Source organism: Stegodyphus dumicola, chromosome 6 (assembly GCF_044657685.1).
Source record: "Stegodyphus dumicola isolate Sdum_Otavi_A_Nest chromosome 6, ASM4465768v1".
NCBI classification, from domain to species: domain Eukaryota; kingdom Metazoa; phylum Arthropoda; class Arachnida; order Araneae; family Eresidae; genus Stegodyphus; species Stegodyphus dumicola.
Genome location: NC_140773.1, coordinates 156606700 through 156624699, shown reverse-complemented (window position 1 = coordinate 156624699; position 18000 = coordinate 156606700). Strand labels below are relative to the sequence as shown.

General features: G+C 32.5%; 1 protein-coding gene across 1 annotated transcript in view; it reads right to left on the bottom strand.

Annotated features, from left to right (window-relative positions):
- LOC118183496 (proline-, glutamic acid- and leucine-rich protein 1-like) overlaps window positions 1-16652 on the bottom strand; it is a 223786-nt gene extending 207134 nt beyond the window's left edge. The window contains exon 1 of the mRNA XM_085819090.1: window positions 16447-16652. Coding sequence (XP_085675216.1) covers window positions 16447-16545 — 99 coding nt within the window. The 5' untranslated portion in view covers window positions 16546-16652. The remainder of the gene's footprint in view (window positions 1-16446) is intronic.
- Between the last annotated feature and the right edge of the window lie 1348 nt (window positions 16653-18000).

The following is an 18000-nucleotide window of genomic DNA, read 5'->3' as shown; positions in this document are numbered from 1 at the left end:
AAATTAACAACACAGGAAGCTTTGGATCTTTTTGCTGAATTGCCATCCGATTGCGACTCAAATGCTTCAGATGTCAGTTCTGATTCAGATGAAATTGAAATCCAAGAGAGAATAAATGAGGTTGAAGTTATTGCTGAAGAAGAAAGGAAAGTAGTTATAATTTGTTTCGCTTTTTAAAGACACAGACCCATTTATGCGTGTGGCTGCCATCTATGCATGTGGCACTGTAAATATGAATCGGAAGTATCTACCCACAAACTTATGTCAAGAAAATATATAAACTTTTCAGTTAGAGATGATTCAATTTATTGCATAAAATGGAAGGATAAAAGATCCGTTTCTATCCTGTCTTGCTTGGAAAAGGCAACTCAAATGAAAGAAATTAATAGAAAAGAACGAGATGGAAAGACAAAAAAAGTACTGTGTCCAAACAGCATTATTTCATACAATAAGAACATGGGATATCTCGACTGATTGAGCAACTGAAAGGACTATATGAAATAGACCGCAAAAGCAAGAAATGGTGGCACATGATTTTTTTTTTTTTTTTTTTTACTTTTTAGAGGAGAGTATAGTAAACGCATTTATTCTATTTAAGTTTGTTCGCGAACCCGATCATGATGTAAACACAATGAAAGATTTTCTTCTCTCAGTTATAGAAGGTCTAATGGCACTTGCAGGCAAGAAAGAGCAGAAAAGAAAACTGAAATCCCCAGTTCAAATAAAAACTAAAAACCCATTCGTACAACCAGAAAAGAGACTAAAAAATATAAGTCACATGCCAAAGTGAACGAGCAGGAGAAAGATGTGCATATCGCAGCACATCGAAAGAAGAACGACGAACATTTTGGATATGTGAAACATGTGAAGTGCCTCTATGTTTACAAAAGAATGAAACAACATGTTTTTCAAAGTTTCATGAAAAATGACTGTTTTTCAGTTTTAATCATATATAAATGTTTTTGAATCAAGTGCCAATTTCAATATTTTATTTAGTATCATTTGTACGTGTATCAAATTTTAATCTTAAAATAATATTCAAGAAAATATTTTCTTTTGTTCTTAAAATTTAAAAATATTAAATATATATATGCAAAATGTGCATATTCAAAATTTTACAAGTCATGCATATATGCAATAAGTACAAAATGCATTTTAGTGTGTTTATTATGAATATTTTAGAATGCACGCTTTATTTTGTTTATTCATTCCACATATGATTTTTTTTCCCTGCTATACACCAATATGCTATAAGACATGCGCTAGTTGCATGGTGGGACAAATGGTATCCCACCTTCCCCCGTAAAAAATAAAAGCGCAGAATTTTTTTCAAGCCTTAAAAGCACTTAAGTAAGTCCATCTGACTTATTCTAAGGCATTTTTTTAAAGATTAAAATATATTTTAAATATGCATGTCGCAAAGGGTTAAGAAAAGGACTTTTATCTTGGAAATTAAGATGTAATATATCAGTTCAACAAAAGGGCTATCAGACTGAACATATTAGAAAATAAAATTCTAAGAGTTTTTTTAATACATAAATCTTTGCAAAATCGTTACAAAAATGTGTGAACACCCTCTTTATCTGGAAGTGACTTTTGCAAGAAAAATGGTTTCTTTCTGATTATCCACACCTTCACCTAAAAGTCACAAACAGTTGCCACCTCTGGACAGAAATGTTTCTTTAGATATCTTTTTGTTGTCAAAGTTATCAAAGTATTCAGTTCCACTTCTTCTAAGGTTCTTCATCTTTTTTTTTTTATTCTTTATAAAAATAAGACACTTAACTTTTTTTGAGAAATTCTTTTGTAATTTTTTATGTTGTTGCTTTTTCCATGTGTTTTTTATTAAAAAAAAACAGAGAACTGTACAAACTGGGCATTGCACACACACCAACCATGATCACATAGCTGAAACTTCAGCATAATAAAATTAAAAGATGGCAAACTCCATAGTTTGCATTATAAAAAAGTAAACGCATACCTGCCAACCTCTAAAGATAAAAATTCAGAAGATTTCTCCAAAATTCAGAAGAACACGAAGAATTAATATCATGCTTTGATATTAAAAAAATAACAATTTATACAAATAGAAAAAAGAAAATTGTACTTACATTAGTAAATCTCAATTAAGTAGTAACTAAAAAATTTATTAGGAAACATAAAACAAGAACTTAATGTTACACAAAAAAATTATTACAATGAATTTAGAGTGCATTTTTTTGGCTTTAGCCAAAAATTCTTTGGAAAATTTCCTGTCATAACAATTAGTTTCCTCATAACATTTAGCAATTAAAATGTTTTCTAGAGTTTTTGGTGAAATTGAAGAACCAAACATAGTTTTGTTTTTCTTCACATCACTGAAGACTCTCTCGCACTCAGCATTACTGTGTGGAATTACGAGAATAACACATAAAACTCTTGCTAGTTTATCATATTTTGGTGTTCCATCAGCTCTTTTTATTCTTTTTATGGTACCAACGAGGACATCAAGTCTATCTTCTCCAGAACTGGCAAAGTCTTCAAACTGTGCAGCAGAAAATGGGTTCTGTAGTTCATCTAAAGCATCATTATGGCATTCATTTTCTTTAATTGTTAACAAAAATGGAAATTTATCAATAAAAAAACGAATCTTTTCAAAAGATGAATTTCCAATTTGTTTTAAATTTGCCACTTCAGCATTTAAAAGAACTTCATTTTGCAAAGGAAACTTCCTTACAATGTAATCACAGGCTGAGGAAAAGTACTTTCTAACACATTGAAAAAATTCTTTTTTCTCATGATCTTTCAAAGAATTTACAAGTTCCCTGGTTTGATTTCCAATTATAAGATCATTGTCATCCTTTTGATTTGCCAAACTATTATGGCCAACACGAATCAACACATTGTTTTTCACAACGGACGGTTTTACAAACTTAGTATAAAGTTCTTTCAAAAGATCATTAAGAATTTGGATAAGCAGGGGAGATTTTGGCACCCACAAAGAAAAGTGTGGGAGAAGAAACAAGTTCAGTGCATTGGATTAGCTGGTTAAGCGGCGAGTTGGAAGAAACTGCAGGTTACTGGATTCGAAGTAGTCAGTAGTTGGCAATAAAACATGATGCAATTGGCAAAAATCGCTGAATTGGTGAAAAATTCTAAAATTTCGACAAAAATCACTAAAAACACTTGAAAAAGGAAAAAAATCGTAAAAAATGGATTACGATCATAAAATCGTAAAGACAAACGCATTTTCGAAAAAATTACGAAAAATTCGTAAAAGTTAGCAGGTATGTAAACGTAAAAAGAAATCTCAATGCAAAAAAAGAAAAAAAAAAAAAAAAATTAGAAAAATGACTGCTGAACTTCAGAAGTGCAAATCCACCAGACACTCATCCACCACACTTCGCTATCTGCATGGATTGGATTCTCTACTTTCATGTTTATATATTTATAACTTTTCACAACATCTGGGCTGCAAAAACACATATATTACACACATAAATGGATTGTCATATATGTATATACTTGTTAAATACTGTTCAATGACATGTGGTGAATTGCTTCATCAATACTTAATTTTTGCTTTTTAAGAGGTATAGATAATCTCAAAATAAAAAAAAAAAAAAATAAAAAAAAACTGCTTATTATTTAAACATGAATTATACCATGAAAATATCAACATCACCAATTCAAGACAACTTTATGTCAAGTTTTATGACAGTTTGAGAACTAGACAAAAGTGCTCCCATCTTCATGTTATTCAGCTACAAGAAACGTTATACAACCCAAAAAATGTGCTATTTGAAGCTTTGTTAAGCCAAGAAAATATTAACAGGGTTGCCACTCAAACAGGAGAATGAAATTCCCTGACTTTTCCAGGTTTTCCAGGTGTGTTTCAAGAAAATTCCAGTCTATCCGCGTAATGTACGTTGGCTGTGCTAAGAGGTAAATTAATTATGTTATTACTTGTATTGTGTAGCAAATTCACTTAATTATTCAATAAATCCCAGAGGACATTTATTCTTAATTATTCTTGGTATACTTTGTTTGATAATTTTGTTTAGTTTTCCACTTAAGAAACTTAATAAAATTTAAGATATATATATTGGATAACAAATGTATGTTTTATTTAATTATTACTCATGATCATCACCAGTTTAACATGAGGCTAATCCGGTCCTTATAAATCACAACGCAATGCTAAATAGTTAGGTTAGATTTTAGGTAAATTTAATTTGCGTGAGGTATGTTCTTAAAAGGCACCTTAACACTTGAAAACACAAATATAATTATAATAGTTGTTGTTTTCTCCACTGAAGATTGAGATTAGAATCTTCCCAATCTGGAATAAAATAAGGCTTTTTTTGCAGACATTCTGCAGCTAAACGAAAGAAAGAAATCTATTTTAATAAATTGAGGTATTTTATATTTATTTTGCAGCATACATAAGGAAAAAATATGTGCATTAAATTTCGTGATGGTATGTCATCATACTGCTATAATTAATTTCAGGATTATGCCAGAGAAAATTTCCTGAAATTTGGAAATATTATTTACTAATGATAAATAAATTAAGAGGGAAGAAGCAACATTAAATTATATGAATAACATAAAAATAATTACTTAAAAATTGAATTAGAATAATCAACGATATTTTACCGAATATAGTTATATTACATGGCTAGCCTAGATGACTGATTACTATTTTTTTATTTTACTGCAAAGTGGCAAGGTATTTATTAAAAAGAAAAAAAAAAAAAAAAAGGTTTAAAAAGATTTTGCGGTAAAATTCTAGTATACGGTAAGGCTTTGGCACGATTTTGAAAATTGTCGCCAAGACCAAAATGACCCGTTTACTGCGCATCAAGATGTCGCCAAATCCCATTATTATCTAACCAAAGAACGTCTATGTAAAGAAGAAAAGGTTCCATACAAGTAAAATGCTATTACGCCGCTAGAATGCGGAGGGAAAATTTGCCAAGGGATTTGGCGACGGAACCTGGCGGCCAGAATTTCCCTCTCCGCGATGTGTACAGGAAATTGAGAAACACGTGTTAAGAAGAAACGCTCTTTGACAAAAAGAAAACTACGAAAATCCGTTTTTAAATTATTGCGAAAAAATCCAAGAAGAAACGTTTTATCAAAGGACGTTTCTTCTTGGATTTTTCGCAATAATTTTAAAAACGGATTTTCGTAGTTTTTTTTCCCCCTGAAAATAACTAATCCATGAATTAATTTACTTGCGCCAAAAAAATATTTTCTTTTCCTTTAGAGTTTAACCACTTGCGCTAAGACTAAACTTCACGGTTGCGGTTCCGTGCGCTACAATATAACAAGCCGTAAAGTGTCTCATTTACGCCGCTCCGCATCTGCGATTGCAATCCAGAGCTGTAACTCGAGAAATAAACAATCTCGTTGTTAGGCGTCGTGTGCACCACGTTATTTTCATTTTTGCGATAAATGCTTATCGACGTGGTGTTCACGTCGCTCGCGGTTTGAGACAAAAGCATCTTGACGTGCGTGGCACGTCTTTTTAAGCGCAAGTGGTTAAAGAAATTTTAAACGATATTCAATTTATGAACTCTTGATAACGTGACCTTCGAACTTCGACACCGGTTTCGAGCTTTGGCAACAGATATATCAGACATGCACAGCTGTTTTCCCTCTATGATGGAACGGAGCCACAGCCACGTCTGTTGCAGAGAGGTTTTCCTTCTTTACAATACATATTCTTTGATTCTAACCTCCATGGTACCGTATACTAGGATTAAACCCATTTTGTTTTATACGAGAACAGGTACTTTCTTTAGTTCATGCATTGCACATGCGATTCTCGAGAATATTGGAAACCAAAAGTTGCGGGAAAGTTGCTTTGCCTTTCTAAAAGACAATCAAATTGGAGCTGCGAAAATTGGCTCTATGCCAGCTACCCGAATGACACTCACGTGATACATAATTCGCCAAAAAAGTTACCTCTTCCGACGTCGGCGCAAAAATCGCTTTTTTTGGCAGGATCGTTGTATGAACTTCCCTGACTTTTCCAGATTTTGACAAAAATACTTACATTCCCTGACTTTTCCCTGAATATTTTGGTCAATTTTCGAATTCCCTGACTTTTCCCGGTTCTCCAGGTTTTCCAGGTAGCGTGGCAACCCTGTATTAATTGACTTAACTATTTGTTAACAGGCAGCAGCAGTTAGTTTTTCAATTTATTACATTAATAACAGCAAAGTATTTCATTATCAATAGATTTTTTTATTTTTATTAATATATTACAAATATATAAGGATTCAGAGAATTAAATGGGCAGGACACCTGTGCAGAATGGATGAAAATCGAGTAACTAAAAAGATCTTCGTGGCCAGACCATTCGGCACCCAAAAAAGAGGGAGACCTAAACTTAGGTGGCTCGACTGTTTGGAAACAGACTTTAGAATTTTAAAAATAACCAACTGAATGTCCATGGCCAGGGATAAAAAAGCTTGGATTTTGATTCTGAGGAAGGCAAGGGCCCATCCTGGGCGCGTAATGGCAGATCGCACATTGAGTTGAACAATGTTAAGCAAATTTCACTTACTGCGCATGATTGATGGTGTACCTTTGGCGCGGGGAGAATCATTGGCGACTAAGCAACCCTACGCTAGCTTATTCGTGATCACCATGGCTGTCGAGTGTGTTCGAATGATGTTTACAACTGTAATGTTGTGGAACTTTGCTTATTAGTTATTTTAACGTCCATACTGATTGCACTTGCTTATTTTTCTAATATATATTTCATTGTAATTTGTCAATAACAGTGCATTTAATATTTGTTAACATATGTTCGTAATAATTCGTTATTTAAATGTAATTTGTTTAAATGTTATAATTCAGTAATTGTAAACTGGAGTATCTCGCTTAGTTTGTTAGCGTATATTCGCACTTTTATTTTCTCATTTCAAAGAATTTAATAACTAGCATTAAGGAATTGTAAAATTTCTTCAGTGTTATTTGCAAGCACTTGTTATATTCCTCAGTGTTTCTTTATGTACGAATGGAACGTATGGTAAATCCTGAATTGCTTTTATTGCTTAAAAGTATAATGAATAAATTTTCAACTAATATATCCTAAATTTCAGTCTTTTTCTGAACGAAAATTTTTACAGTTCCAAAGGAATGTGCAGAATTTCATAGGTATTATATTTTACATTTTGAATGCAAACACTGCTTCACATTACTTCGCAATAATTTCAGCTTTCTAGTTGTTTGAGCAGTACAGCAAAAAATAGTATTTTAACACAGTAATTAATTTACATTTACATTATACTGTACGAAGATTTAAACGCCAGATTTGTTTACAATCAGATGGCGGTACATCTACCACATACCGTATTTATCTTCTTTTCAAAATCGCGCGAACATAGTAATTACGCCAAATTGTTTTCTGGGCATGCGCAGTATGCGACATTCGTTTAATACTGTTCAACTCAATGTGCGGTCTGCCATTACGCATCCTGGGCTGTCTGGCCATGGAAGAAGAAGAATATACTACTATTAACAACAGCACTAACATATTACCACAACCACCTTAGTTGACGTATCACCAAATTTTCAACCAAAAAACTCGCCAAATAGGTTATGCATATGTGCCAAACTCTGGCAACTATACGCATAACCATTCTTCGAGCAACCATTCACATGACAGTTCTTCCATCAGTTCATGTATGTTCCTTTTGTTGCATTTCAAATTCCAACGATTTTTATATATAATTAATATTTTTTGTCTTAAACTCTATTTTAAAATATGCACTTGTGAAATTTGCCAGCAACAGAAGAAACTTTGTAAAATTTCTGATGGAATAAATTTTCCAGCAAAATCTCAAAAGGGAACAACGACATTAATTTGTAAAATTTCTGATGGAATAAATTTTCCAACAAAATCTCAAAACGGAACAACGACATCAGCTTGATAGATAGCCAGTGTTCAATGCTGAGTTTGTGCCATTCTCTGAAGTTTTTTAAATTAAAACAAATTGGAAGAACAGGGAAAAAAATAATAAATAAATAAAATAAATAACAATAATAATAACAGAAGAATTTCATAAAAAATGCAAATGTTTTATTTTTTAACATATCACACAATCCTTAATAAGTGAAATTTGTAGTAGAAAGTAGAAAAATATTAATAACTAACATTTATTATTAACATTTTTCTACTTTTTAATCTGATTAATTAAATCATTAGATGCTTTATTAGAAATATCAAATATTTTATGAAATTATACAAGTTGGATTAATTAATATCATTACATATTTTTCACTTTTATGACAACTATATAAGGTGACTAGTCACACAAATAGTGTTAAAAAAATTACTTTGAAAACTGCTGCAGGTCTGGTGTTCCCAGTAGGGTGTTCATTGATGTCTTGTTAAGGTGATCGTTGGCTGAAAGTTGGTTTCTTTCTAAAATAATGTAACTTTTTATTCTTAAAAAATTGTCTTTTATATTATTTTTGATTTGTTTGATACTCTTCTGTTAGTGGGACCAGATTCAGGAATGTAAGTATGCATGTGTATGTATACATGTATATGAATGCATGTAAGTACGTACGTAAGTATATGTATGGCTGCATGTGCATACATAAATTTCTGAATCCAATTCCGATAACAAAAAAATACCATTCTCTTAATGTCAGTTCTTGAAAAGGTCTTTTTCATAATTGTCAATAATAAATATTTTGTTCATGTATGACTCTCTTGTGGACCGGCGGGTTAGTTCGCTTGTCCCTAAGATCCCCCCCTCGTCTTCTCAAGGAGAGGTGTAGAACTGAAAACTTTCACAGCATGTCTGAGACCAACTCAGCCCCCGTGCCATTGCTGGACGTCCAGACCCGTAAAAACAAAAGTTAAAACATAAGACTTTCGAATCTGCATCCCACGCAGAAAAAGACTCTCAATGGGTACGAAGGCTCACTTACTGACGCTGATGTCGTGGACGATGCAGTTAATTTTGAACTGCTGGCATCTAATGATTTAATTAATCAGATTAAAAAATAGAAAAATATTAATAACTATGTTTATAACTTTAAAATCATTCAGTTTCACTCAGTTACAGATATTTTAAATTTGAAAGTTAAAAATCTTGCACTTCAGTGAACAGCAACATGCTGGCACATGGGAGATAAATGTATTTTATTTTGGACACAAGACAACACATTCTATTAACCCTCCCATTCATCCTGAGGAAACAGATGTTCCCTCAGGGTGGATGTGAATTGAAAGGAATCGCCCCATACTGTAGAACAATGGGATGAGGCTTTTGCATACTTAAACTTCCATATACGTTAAAATTAGCATTTAATAATCTTTTCTCTTTATTTTACATGAAAATATATATTAAAAAAATTTAAATCTAAAAGGTTTCAGATTTTAAATTACGTCCAAAGTAGCCTTTTTTTAACGTTTTGTGTGTTACCTTTATTTATTAAATATCATGTCCTACGTACTCAAACCTCAAAATTCAGTTCAACAGCAATATAGCAAAATAATTTTAAAATGAGCATATCTTTAGAATTTCCGATACAAAGTCTCGTGTGCTGGAGATAAAAATGTTTTTTTTCATACAGTGTTGCGATTGCTCGCTTTGAAATACTTTAGTTTTTTAAATCTAAAATTCATTGAAGTAATACAAAATATGAAATCGATAATAAAATGAATTTCAAATTCAAATTAGGGCTTTCACATGCCCATATTCTATGGATGATTACGTTATTCAAATTTTGATAGCTCTAGTATCGTTGTTTTATCACAATGCGAGAAACATACTACATTCATGCAGATTCTTCATTATTTAATTTCTTTAAATTTAATACAGGACATTAATATTTGGTGGCAACAATTTGAAAAGTGTTTTTTGGCGTTAATAGTTTTCAATGCAAAATGCCAAAAGAAAGTTAACAGTCCTTCAGCGCAAACTGCCCCATTGCACTAAAAAAATCTGAAAACTTTCAGATTTTATACTACAACAAAAGACATTTTGTGTGTTACCTACTTCATGTTCTTCGCACTTAAACTATAAAATTCAATTCAACAGCAATATCACAAAATATTTAAAAGAGCATGCCTTTAGAATTTCTGATATACAGTCTTGCATGCTGGAGATAAAAATGTTTTGTTTTATCTCTACAGTGTTCCCATTGCTCACTTTAAAATCGTAGAGTTTGTTAATAAAAAATTCTTTTAATGTTTTACAAAATATGAAATATATAATAAAACAAATTCCAAATTTGGGCTTCCAGATGCCCATATTCGGGTGAAACACGTACCTTATTCAAAATTTGATGGATCTAGGTACCATTGTTTTATCCCAATAAGAGAAACATACGTACATTCGTGCAGATTCTTTCAATTTCCTTAAATATAATGCAGGGCTCTAATATTCGGTGGCAACAATTTGAAAAGTGAATCAACATTTATAGTGAACCGAAGCAACATGTCAAAACAAAATCAATAGCCCTTCTGGTCGAATTGCCCTTTGGACTAAAAACTGCTCACTTTGAGAAATAATTTTCAGAAGCATTATGTAAATTATTCCGAAGTTTTAACTGACAAAATCTTTCATGGGAAGTGGAAGGCAGGCACTCAGTGAGCTGTCTTCGATAAAATGTCTACCAGAATCGCTAGAAATATCGCTCTAAAATACTTTAAAAAATTAATCTCACTCTCATTCATGTCACTTATTGGCTCATTTGGCATGTGAGTATATTCTTCCTCTGATAAATAATGAATAAGCACTATGTATCAACCTGAGGGTCAGGATCTTAAAACTATGCTCAGTTAAAAACTAATGGGCACAGGATGCCCTCTAGAGGTCATTACCTGCTTCCCTTACAAATTTTTTTTGAAAAAAATTGCAAAAAAATCATCACATTTTTTTATTCTATTATTAAATACAACAAAACGAAAGAAACCAAAATATGTAGGTTTTAAGTTGAATTTAAAATTTTTTGAAGGTGTAAAAGCATTTATTTTTAATATTACTTTACTATCCTGAGTTATCTCGGGCAAACGAAAAAAGTTAAATATTAATCTTTGTATGGTAGTTTTTTAAACAAGGGACAACACAGAGTGATACCTGACGTTCTACACTGGTATCTGACCTCTTTTCTTACTGGCTTACCACTGGAATCTCTTTCACGGGAACACAGAGTACACTGTCTCGTTGGATTTGATTTTTTTCCCCGACCTTTTCATAATCACTACCTGGAAAATCATCGCTTTTGCTATCTTCCATCATCGCCAATATTTTATTTTTTTCCAACGCATGCATCCTTCTTTATACATTACTAATCCACAAGCCAATGTATACTATAGAATAGGGAAACACGCGACCAGTCTCTCCTAAAGAACTGCACAACCAACAAAATTTGGCAAACTGCCAGTCAAAGCTAAATATTTCCTTTCATTTCCTCCAGACTGAGTAAAACCGTGATAAAAGAAATCATGCTAACAAATTCTGCTTCGCCAGAGTTTTCGGGATAATAATTAACTGCAATATATACGAACCCGAGATAACTCGGGATAATCAGGCAAGTGGTTAAAAATGGTTCACCTTAAAATGCGCAGATGCATCACCCATCACACTAAGCTCATTCTCCATGCATGTGTGGGTTGCCTGACTGTGAAAGAAGTTTGTGGGCAATGCGTATATGTGATGCCTGTCTCGAAAGGGTTAAATGACAAAAGTTTGTTGATTAAAACTGAAAGATAAATATACAGTCAAAAGTCTTTAATCCGGACCTCCAAGCTACAAACTTTCTGCGCATGCATAAACACATAATGCGTCTACGCATGCACATAATACCTTTACGCACGCTCATATGTGTTTACGCATGCGCATAATACGCTTACGCATGCACGTTTAATGTATAACGGACGGTATAAAGGATCTACAAAGCGAAAGCATGTTTTGATGTCCATCAAACAAAAATTGGATAAAGGGACATCCTTTGTTTTCTCTAACCATTCCGAAATCTGTTTATCAATTTCACGCTGCTCTGCAGGAGGGGTGGGACGTCGCGGCACGCAATGAACTGGAAGTTGATCTGTTATGTCACTATCCTTATCTTCAGGCCAGATGTCTTTATTTTATTCGGCTTATAATTCCTTACTAAATGTAATGTACTCCTTTGATATGATTTAAATCATATTCCTCGTCATTATAAATATCACGAATACACATGAAATAGTTTTCTGGTTGCAATTTTCTAATTTCGACTATATGTAATGTATGCTTTACGTATTCGTGCGTTGAAAGAAATGTTTAATAAAGTAAACAAATAAATATTAAGCTTTTTTTTTTTTGTAAAGTTTGATACCCTTTAGATCATAATCGCTCTTTATTTCATAAATTATGGTTTCATATTTTTAATTTTATAATTTCTGCATACCATCTTACCAGATTTAAACTGATGATCTATAATCCAGAAAAACCGATTATCCGGAATCGCCGAAGTCCCGACGAGTCCGGATTAAAGACTTTTGACTGTATTACATTTTGCAGTTTGCTGCACTGGGGAGAAAAGTGTTGTGTTTCAACCAATGTTATTACTGCTTGCTTTGAAATGAAAGAGTTTGTTAATCAAATATTCATTTAACTTGTACATAATATGAAACAAATAAAAAAAATTAAAAATTCGGGCTTTGAAGTGGAGAACTAAGTGTATTTAAAATGTGCTCACTCTAGGTACTGCTTGTTTTCTACAATGCGAGAAACATACAAACATACAGATTCTTCACTATTTAATAATAGACTTAATAACTAACCTTACACTACACTACAAATTAACAGTTTTATCACATTTAATACTGCACATATTTGATGTTCAAAGTATAAAATAAATCTGATTATGTATAAATTCATAAGAGCCCTATTCAAAACGAAAATAAATCATGTTATTTGTTGAATGAGAAACTGAGAAATGAAAGAATCAATCTGCACTTATGAGCAATATTAACCGGTGACGTGCAGAATCGGCCCACTTAGTTGGTACATTTTGTTTGGTGTTTTTTACAAGAGTATGAAGAACTGGATTTTTGTCACTTCCCTTTCGACTTTCTGGCTAATCTTTGGAATATGGTAACAGGTAGTTTGGCAACATTTTGGTAAGGCGATAAAGGTTACTAGCTAGATCTTTAGCAGTGTACATGGATAAAGTCAAGAGTGTGCGCAATGCCATTTTTCTGCAATTCTGGGATTTTTTTAAAGTGAAAATAGGTTGACGTGTACATGGATACCGTGTATGTGCAATTCTTAAAAACGCGGCAAGCAGTTTGCGATTCTCCACTTTCTCCCAATTTCGCACCTAATCTTCGTCATGATTAAGCACTTTCGTTCCATAAAAGTTCTAGCATAAGCGTAATTCGGCTAGCAGATTGTTGGAAAAAAATGTTGAGCAAAAAAAGAAAAAAAAAATGCTTTTACTTCGTGAAAACAAAATGGCGTCCAAACAAAAACTAGCAGGTTACTGAAGCAGGGTTGGTCACCAAATTTTCACCAAAAAATTGCCAAGTTACCATAATCCAAAGATTAACCGACTTTCTTTTTAAGTGAAAATAGATCGATGTGTACATGAACAAAGTCAAAGGAGTGTGCGATGCCGAAGTTTGTGCAATTCTCCGATTTTTTTAAAGTCAAAATAGGTTGATGTGCACATGGATACTGAGTTTGTGCAATTCTTAAAAACGTTCCAAGCAGTGGGTGATTCTGTACTTTCCCCCAATATAACAGTTCTCATTGAACTAAAGACAGGAAATTCATATAAAGTCCTTAAAAACACATGTATATTTTTTTCTATAAGTTCTCGGGCATATTTACATTACCTCTCTGTTTAGATGTGATTAAAATTAATCTCACTGTAATTATTAGGATTTTTCCTAACAAGATGAAAAAGAAAAAAAAAAAAAAAACTAGTATATGGTACAGCTTTGGTGCGATTTTGTAAATTGTCGCTAACACCAAAATGACTCATTTACTGCTCATCATCAAGCCGCGAAATCCTGTGTGCAACATACACTAGGATTAAACCAAATTTTTGGTACTATTCGGTTTTGAGGGCCATAAAAAACCGCCAAACGATAAATGATGCCAGTGCTGCCAAAAATAATTGCGGCAACCCTAATGCAAGAAAGGAAGTATAATAGTAAATAACTATCTAAAAGATTGATGTTTTAATTTAGATGAAAGGTTAATTTCACATAATAACTTTTTTATTATTATAATTTATATAAAAAAGGCTAAACATGACTGAATAGAAGTATAAGAGTAAATAACTATTTCAGTTCATTATTATAATTTATATCAAACTTGCTAAACATAACTGAATGGATGCCTGCATCTCTATTTCGTTAATGAGTTATCGCTAAAGCATATTTCATCTCATTGGTTGTTCAAAAATAATTTTCTATAATGAATGATGCCTTTTTTTTTGAAAAAATTCTCGGTAAAGTGCAGAATCGCCCACTTACTTGTTTGCTGCTTTTTAAAAGGATAAAATCAATTTTATTTTACTTTTTAAGTGAAAATAGGTCGATGTGTACATAGATAAAGTCAAGGGTGTGTGCACAGTGCCATTTTTGTGCAATTCTGGGATTTTTTTTTTTGGAAGTGAAAATAGGTCAATGTGTACAAGGATACTGAGTATGTGCAATTCTTAAAAATGCGTCAAGCAGTGGGTGATTCTGCACTTTACCCAAAATTCTATTGCACACTTTTCGTCATGGGCAATTCCCAAATTGTTAAATCCATAGGATATCAAAAAAGGATTTAAAAATTAAACTAGTATTTCAATTGCATGTTAAGAAATATAGAACTATGTAAACTTACGCAATCTGAAATCAGTGCGTACGCTAGATTTGGCGCGCTGTTAAATGGACGGTTTTGCATATACATTTTCGCAGCAATTTTTTTATGGTCCTCAAAACGGAATAGTACCAAATTTTTAAATATAAAAATAAATCCAACCACCTAATCTTACTCAGAAATTTTCATTTGATAATGAAAAAAATTCTCTAAAAGTAATTTCTTTAACCTTAGTTAATAGTTAGAAAGTAAATATCCAGTCAAGCCAATTGTAAAATGCTGCATTAAAGAAATACAAAGTACACTGGCCAGCCAGTACCCGACTAATGATGGGCACAGGTTCGAATTGCGGAGAAGGTATGGTTGTAACTGTCCATCCCTTCATAGGAGGCAATTGTGGCCACCTATTGGGTGCTTCCATAATGAAATGGACACAGGGCTAATGGCTATTAAATAAAGCACCCAACCATTAAAAAAAAAATTACGGTAAAAGTTTACAATTGGGTGCCGCTTGTTTTTTGGCGATTTTTTTTTGACGCCAAGATCGGCACCAGGAAGACACAATTTCAAGACGGCTGCTACACAAAACCAAAATAAGAAGTCAAAGAATTGCACAAACTCTGTGGCCATGTGTACATCGATCTGTTTTCACTTGAAAAAACATCCTAGAATTGCACAAACCAGGCATTGCGCACTGCCTTAAATTTATCCATGTACACATCAATCTATTTTCATTTAAATAAAATCAGGAAGCTAAAACAAAGTTAAAACTATCATGGTAACCAGAATTGAGGTTTCATCGCCAAAATTTTTAAAAAATTGTCGCTAATCGAAGGGGCACCCAATTCTACACTAGAGCCAAAAATATTGTACATGAAACACATCTGTACATATATTTTCAATAGACTGTGAATTTTATCATAATTTGCATTTTCTGAAATGTGCCACTTTTGTTCCCTATTAAAGGAAAGGCTCAAATGCATACACAATGAAGCAATATGTGCCGTGCCCACTTATATAAAATCTTTGTATTCTCAGATTAATGCAATTAAAATATAGCATAAACAAGTATACTGCTTCAAATACAAAAAGCACAATAAAACCCACAAATTCTGGATATTATACAAAATCAAAAAAAATTATGTCACAGTAAATAAATGGAAAACAAAACAAATCCAGATTTTAGTAATCAGATGAATTACAAAGCTAAGAATTCTGCCACAGAATACAATTAATACCAAAACTTAAATGAGTCAAATGTTTAGATCACTACAAACATTATAAAAATAATTAAAATAAATTATACAATATAACAGAGATTAAATCTTAATTGAATCAAACTTAGAAGCCCATTAGAACTACCAGAAAAGTTAAAAATTACGTTTTACAATAAATGTGCACACAGTTTTAAGTTCAGATAATATGAAACATTGCAAAAATTATTATATTAAAACCATTACTTCGACTAAGTAAATTTTAAAATTTTAAGATGAAATATAAATTTTGAAATTAAGAAAAATGACACTGGTAGAGAAAATTACTCGATAAACACACTAAATAAACATTTAAGGAACAATCGAAAGTAAGAACCAAGAACATGTTCCATGCTTGATATAACTTCACATACCGCGGGTAAATGTTTATAATATAACAACGAAACCAAGTATGTCCGTTTATCCTTTAACGGCACTGATGGGTCAAGAACTTTCTCAGCCAAGGCATACATGCCTTTTCCTAAAAGTTAATTCTTTTTAAATTAATAAATAACAAACACTCTTTCAGAGACGCCAGGTTTACAACGATTTCTCTAACAATTTTTTTTATTACTTTTATCGTTCACGATTAAAGTTACAGTTTAGGTTACTCTGAGAAAAAGTAACTGTTTCTCACTTTATAAATAATTACTGAAATAACACCAAAATTTAAGTGACAATTTTTTTAAATAATATAATTAACTAAATACAATCTAGAAAGGTTCGGATTTTGTCGTCACCCGAAAAGGTCTTTTTTCAATTAAGTTTTATATGTTTTCGCTAGTATCACACACTCCTCTTGACTATTCCTTACTATTATTCCTGTAATATGGAAAATAATAATTTTCGTTGGTTGCTTCAAGAGCTATGAACCTTTCTATCACGTGGCATTCTGAAAAGTGTTTTAAGTAAATTCATCACTGCATGCTATGCCGATGACAAGGCACTTTTATGTCACTCAATCCATATCGTGCAAGAAACAAACTACAGAATGTCATTGATTACATTTCACTCTGGTTCAAAAGGATGGAATATAAAAATTAACCCCGAAAAATCAAAAGTGATTTACTTTACAAAAGGAAATATCCCTCAAGACTTAGAAAAAATTAAGATGACCGGACAAATCGTGTCACGTGACCACCAAGTAAAATATCTAGGTGAAGAGTGAGTGAGTGAGTTTTTTGGCGCAAAAAGCAATGATGATTATGATGCGCCAAACAAATGGTGGGATGACCTAATTTAGAAATGAAATACTTATTAATAAAAATTATTAAAAAGCTACATGTACCAAATCCAGAGGATGGAGTCATATAAATAACCTGGTAAAAGCACACATTAAAATACAATACAAAATCTGCTGAACAGATTACATTAAATAATAAAAGACAGTCTCTTTTAAATAATAAAAAAAATTACAATTGACCTCTCTTCCGATTAAACGGTCGAGAGATAAGTCACAGCTATTAAAATATTTCTGACGAAGACTGTTAAAACAGGGACACTCAATTAAAATGAGACAAACATTACAATTTGAACAAACAGGCTCATTCTCAGCTTCTAAAAGGTAGTTATGTGTCACTCTAGTGTGACCAATTCTGAGGCGAGTCAAAAGAACTTCCTCCTTACGATTTCTAGTTAATTCCCAATGCTCAATTCTAGGCTTTACATGTCTTAACTTGTTTTGAAGCTGAACATCCCAAAGTTGCTGCCATTCTTTTCGGATCTCCGCTTTGACTACACAACAGATGTCTCCAAAAGGGATGAGGCGACTGGACAGATCAACAGAACATTTCGCTGTGATATCTGCCAGCTCATTCCCTTTTATTCCCCCCCTGCCGGGGAACCCAGCAGTACAGGATATCATATCCACGACTCGTTAAGTTTATATGTAACTTCAGAATATCCACTATGACTGGATTTTGAGTATG